Source organism: Arachis stenosperma, chromosome 6 (genome assembly GCF_014773155.1).
Source record: "Arachis stenosperma cultivar V10309 chromosome 6, arast.V10309.gnm1.PFL2, whole genome shotgun sequence".
Classification (NCBI taxonomy): Eukaryota; Viridiplantae; Streptophyta; class Magnoliopsida; order Fabales; family Fabaceae; genus Arachis; species Arachis stenosperma.
Window position 1 is genome coordinate 84,948,914 of NC_080382.1, and position 5,832 is coordinate 84,954,745.

Genomic DNA, 5,832 nt, shown 5'->3' on the forward strand with positions numbered 1-5,832 from the left:
GTCATACCAATGTAAAACTCTCTGTAGTTTCATAACCTAGTATTACACCAAAGTTGGTGTCATATAAAAAAAATTAGCCGCAACAAGAGTGTAAATAAGAAAAAGAAAAAGAAAAAAAGCAGCGCATATGAGGATGAAAAAAATACGCACATAGTAGTTAGTTGGAACTTGGAATTAGTTAACTATTTTACTTAGTATTCTTATCAATAACATCTCTACTTTTTTTTTTGGTGAGCGTCTGAATCTTTTAACTCTATTTTTTACAACAGTAGTTTTCTTAACTCTATAAATGGAAACTCTCGCACTGTGGAACTTCTTTCCCTGTGTAGTGATCATATTAATTCAACCAACATGTTTAGGCCTACTCACATGTCCCCCTTCCTACTCCTACTATTCCTCTCCCTCGCCACAGCGTTGACATGTTCCGCATCACCACAGATCCACATAGGCTTCTCCGCGTCACCACAATCCCAAACGGCGCTGTTTGAGTCCCTTTTCACCGACCCTACTGGCAATTTCTCTTTATGCTTCCTCCGCCGGAACCAAAACCACCTCGCACTCGCCGTCATCCATGTGGCATCCTCGCAGCCACTCTGGCTCGCCAACCCAACTCACTTGGCCTCATGGTCCCACACCACGCGCCTCTCCTTCAACGGCACTCTTCTCCTCTCCGACCCCAAAACAAACCTCCTCTGGTCAACCGAAACAAACGGCGGCGACACCCTTCTCTTACTTAACACCTCCAACCTTCAGATCCTAAACAAAGCCAAAGCCACTCCCATATGGCAAAGCTTCGATTTCCCCACAAATACTCTCGTTCAGGACCAGAACTTCACAACCGCCATGTCATTATCGTCGCAAAATGGTTTGTACTCGCTGCGGTTAGGCAACGACTTCATGGGGCTCTACGCTAACTACCCCGAAAATGGCGCAAGTTCGTTGAGGCAGTTACTCTACTGGAAGCGCACCGCACTGGAGGCCAAAGCAGTTATAAAACAAGGACAGGGACCAATTTACGCACGTGTCAATAAAGAGGGGTATCTGGGCATGTACCAAACCAGCGCCAAGCCCATTGACGTTCAGAAGTTCGACAGCTTCCAACAAAATCCAACGGCATCGTCGTTTCTGTTCGTGCGGTTAGAACCCGATGGGAACCTCAAAGGGTATTATTGGAATTCCAACAAGTCCAGTTGGGTGCTCAACTACCAGGCCATAACGGAAACCTGCGAGCTTCCACTCCCCTGCGGTTCGTACGGTTTGTGTACTCCGGGCGGGTCTGGGTGCTCGTGTTTGGATAACCGAACCCGGTTCGAACCGGGTGTTGGATGCTTCGGTGGTAGCAACGGAAACTTGTGCTCGGAAAAGATTGGTGGAGACAGTTACTCAGTGATTCGAAGGACGGGGGTGGAGCCACCGCATAAGGAGCTGGATGGTCACGTGACGACGCCGTCTTCGGCGGAGTGTGAAGGGTTGTGCGAGAGAAACTGTAGCTGTTGGGGTGCGATGTACAACAACGTAAGCGGGTTTTGTTACATAATGGACTACCCGATTGGGACGATGACGGGTTCCGGGGAAGACTACAAGGTTGGGTATTTTAAGGTGAGGAAAAGTGAGAGTGGGAAGAATCGGGTTGGGGTTCGGGTTGGGGTGGTGGTTGGGGTTATGGTTGGGATTGTCTTTATTGGGGCTGGGGTGTGGATGATGAGAATGCGGTGGAGAAGGAAAGGGGTCAATGGGATGTTGGGCGAAGAAAACGGGTCTTCACCCGGCCCGTATAGGAATCTTGGATCCGACAGTTTTAAATCCATTGAGATGAGCGATCAAAGATGATGATGATGATGACGAATGGGATGACGATTCTTGAATCATGTTATTGGCTTTATGAATAAAGTAGTATCCAATGAAAATGATGAGGAGGTTGGACGGTGGTGGGGGAAAGGGGTCCATCCTAACGATCATAATATAATAGGGGTATAAATCATAATGCAATATTGCAATTAATGGGATGGGGAGTTTTCCATGGGAGAGCACACATGAATAATTAACTGTGTGAAAGTGTGAACGTGATATGTGACCACCTCCTTTTTTTAACATTGACCAAATTGGAGCAGTGGTGGTCGGTGGATTTTCGGTGAAAAATTAAGGCCAACTTGAATATTCATTTTGGAGTAGCAACGACGAGGAGTAAAAAAAGCATGGAAATATCAATCCACGTCAGGGAGTAGCTCAACTGGAATTTGTTTAATTGAGTCATCCCATAAATACAAATATGAATTCTTTTCAATGCAGCCACTTCGCTCCAATCTCCATCACGTTGAACATGCCTTGCACAGTTGCACTGTTGCCCACAGCAAAAAATAGCCTGTTTGTTTTATTTTTTAACCGGTGTCCGTCCCAGGTTATGCATCTTGTATTATCACTTTCATTCCTTGCATTGATAGCACTTAATGCTAATAAATTCTTTTTAAGTACATTATAATTTATCGCGCTCCGACGAAAGAGACCATAATATTTTAGGAGACAAAAAAAAAATCAAAACAACTTAAATTTATCTTAATATTTATTAATTATTGTTATAATTTAAATAAGATAAATTTAGATTTTTTTTTCTTTTTTAAACATTACCGTAAGAAAAAAACAAATAACATTTGTAGCCCTCTTTCCATCATTTTCTTTCGTGCCATGTTTCGCTCTGATTGTTATTCTTTAATTTTTTGGTGCGGCTTTTATTATTTTTTTTAATCAACACTGTTTTTAAACAGATTTTTTATATTTTTCAGTCAAAAAACACGTGTAAGTACTAAGTAGCCCTTGCTTTTGGGGTCGATAGACACAAAGAATATAATTTTGTATTCATAAAAAAATTTGATTATACAACTTTAAAAAATTTCAATTATTTTATATTTTTCTTTTCAGTATTCAAAAAGAAACCTACATATGTTTTTCCATGATATGGGCTACAGATCCGGCCCACACCAAGAGAAGGAAACCAGATACAACCCACCACATTACTTCTCAAGTTCTCATTGATACAACTACCTGAATAAATGAAACTCATAACTCTTCCTCACTACACTCATTTTTTTAGGCTGGTAATGGAACTAACATGTTTTTTTTGTCATAGTGAGAGGGTAGTAAGAACGTAAATGTGGTATATGCTTCGTACATAGGATCGAAGCAATCTCCGCAACATTACCTTTAGACTTTACTGCTTGAGCTTATAATTGGTTATCTGTTTCTATTACAAGAATTGAATTGAATATAACATTTAAAACAAAAGAAATTAAATTTATTTAAATAGAATTTAATTTAATTTAATTTTTTTCTCTTAAAATCAATTTCTACTTAAATAGGTCTAATTTAAAATTCTATTTCATCAAAATTTTAATTAAAATATAAAATATTTAAAATATTCATATAACCTAATTATTTTTATTCACTTTTAAAAACTTTTCACCTCTCAACATACACATCTTTCTCAGTACTTTCATTTTCTTTTTCCTTTACTGCTTGACTGCTTCATCGATATATATATAAAATACGTACATCGTCAATCGTATGCATATTGCTCTTCTCTTCTACTTTGAATCTGTATATTAATATGAACCTATATATTGGACATCTTATACCTTTTAAATTTATTCTGACTTAAGCATCAGAGCAGGATAAACGTATGTGTCTCATTTTGGGAGCAAGCGCCCTGACTACAATTTGAAATTATTTTGAGTAGTATATGATAATAATATTTATTTGTCCCCACTAAATTATTGAATTTGACCACACAATAATATTTTATTTAATTTTTGGTACTTCATAGCAAATTTAAAAATATCATATTAGATGTCATTAAAATGATCAATTCACAATTTAAATGAAATTTGTATTTTTTTTTCTTAGAAATCGACTCAAAAGAATATTATTTATCTTTTTTTAATATTAGTTTTAATTTTTTTCTGGTAACAACTATATAACATGAATGTATAACATTATTCTATATAAAAAGAGAGGTATTTTGATTGTATTGTTAAAAAAAAAGTTACTGAATTTTTCTAAAATACGAAACCTAAATAATAAAATTTTAAATGATATGTTATTGTTTAAATTACTAATTTAGTATTTTAATTTATAAATTAGATATTTTAAAAATTAATCATGTTATATATACATAGAAATTAACCACATGTATATATATTGAATTAAAAAAATGCACATTAAAAATAAATTAAACAACACATATATTTATATACAAATATATAATAATTAATGAATAATTTAATAATTAATTTTTATGTACACATAATATTTTTATTATAAAAATTATTATATATATATATATATATATATATATATATATATATATATATATATATATATATATATATATTGCCCCCATTATCAAAATTTTCTAGATCCGTCACTGCATCGGAGTGTCTTTGCAAATACCACCCCCTATTGCTCCAGATAATCTGGTGACCGCCTCGACTCGCAAGTCTCCAATCCATATCACAACCCGTACCAGAGACTTCTAGTACATTGGCACCGTATGTAGGGACTGCCAAGTCGTGGCGGCTGACGAAGAACTGATGCGTGAGCATCTTACACCCTTTTTCTAGTAGTTTTTATACTGTTTTTAGTTAGATTTTAGTCAATTTTATTATATTTTAGTGTAAAATTCACCTTTGAATGCTACTTTGAATTTTTCTTGTGTTTTTATGATTTTAAGTGAAATTCGGAGCAGTTTTGAGAAGCTTGGAGCAAGAAACGAAAAAAAGTTGTCAGCTCCCACTTGGGCGCTAAACATCCAACCTGGCGTTCAACGCCAGCAAAGGCGCTAGAGTCAGAAGCGCGCACTCCCTTCTGTGCGTTTAACGCCCAATCCTGGCGTTGAACGGTAGCTTGTTGTCCGAGCCACTCACTGATGGTAGGAAAAATATCGGTAAAGATTTGCACAAAAATATTGCGTTGCAAGTATAGTTCTAAATTGACAATTAAACCTCAATCAATATTTAATTTGTTTATCACGACACAAACCCAATAAAATTAACCGAAGTATTAAACCTCGGGTCGTCTCTCAAGGAATTGTAGGGAAGTGTTTATTATTGGTTATGATAAAGTATATTTTTGGGTTTTGTGATAAAAGACAAGTAATGTAAATAATCAAGGAAATAAAATAATAACTAGGAAAAGTCCTAACAAGGATTGAGAATTGGAATTCCTATCCTCATTATCATCATCAATTTTTGAATCCATCTCATGGTCAACCTCCTCAAAGTCTTCAACCATGATATGCCTTGGATTTTGTACACCTTCCTCAACATCAAATTCAAACGTCTTGGAAGGAGGCTCTGATGTGCGGAAAACGATCCGACACAAAACTCACCGGCAAGTGCACCGGGTCGCATCAAGTAATAAAACCTCACGGGAGTGAGGTCGATCCCACAGGGATTGAAGGATTGAGCAATTTTAGTTTAGTGGTTGATTTAGTCAAGCGAATCAAGATTTGGTTGAGTGATTTGTGATTTGCAGAATTTAGATTGCATAGAAAGTAAAGGGAGTGGGTAATTGGCATGAAACTAAAGAGAACAGGAAATAAATTGCTGAATCTTAGATAACAAGAAATTAAATGGCAGAAACTTAAATTGCAAGAAATGTAAATTGCAAAATCTTAAAGTGCTGGAAATGTAAATGGCCTGAATTGTAAAGGGAATTGGGAGTTGGATTTGCAGAAATTAAACAAGGAAAGTAAAATTGCAACAAGCAGAGAAGTAGAGAATGATTTAGATCTAACCGGATCTTAAACAGAAAAGTAAATGAGCATGGAAAGCATCAAAC

The 5,832-nt window shown here is 36.4% G+C and overlaps 1 protein-coding gene across 1 annotated transcript; it reads left to right on the forward strand.

The window, feature by feature from the left end:
- Positions 1 to 300: 300 nt before the first annotated feature.
- Positions 301 to 2,514, forward strand: LOC130936804 (PAN domain-containing protein At5g03700). Its single transcript, XM_057866958.1, has one exon. It carries the CDS (start codon positions 352 to 354, stop codon positions 1,828 to 1,830), a length of 1,479 nt encoding a protein of 492 aa, XP_057722941.1. The 5' UTR covers positions 301 to 351; the 3' UTR covers positions 1,831 to 2,514.
- Positions 2,515 to 5,832: the final 3,318 nt, after the last annotated feature.

What these genes read in the sequence shown, in the direction of transcription:
- LOC130936804 (XM_057866958.1), top strand. Translation starts at nt 352, where the DNA reads ATGTTTAGGCCTACTCACATGTCCCCCTTCCTACTCCTACTATTCCTC.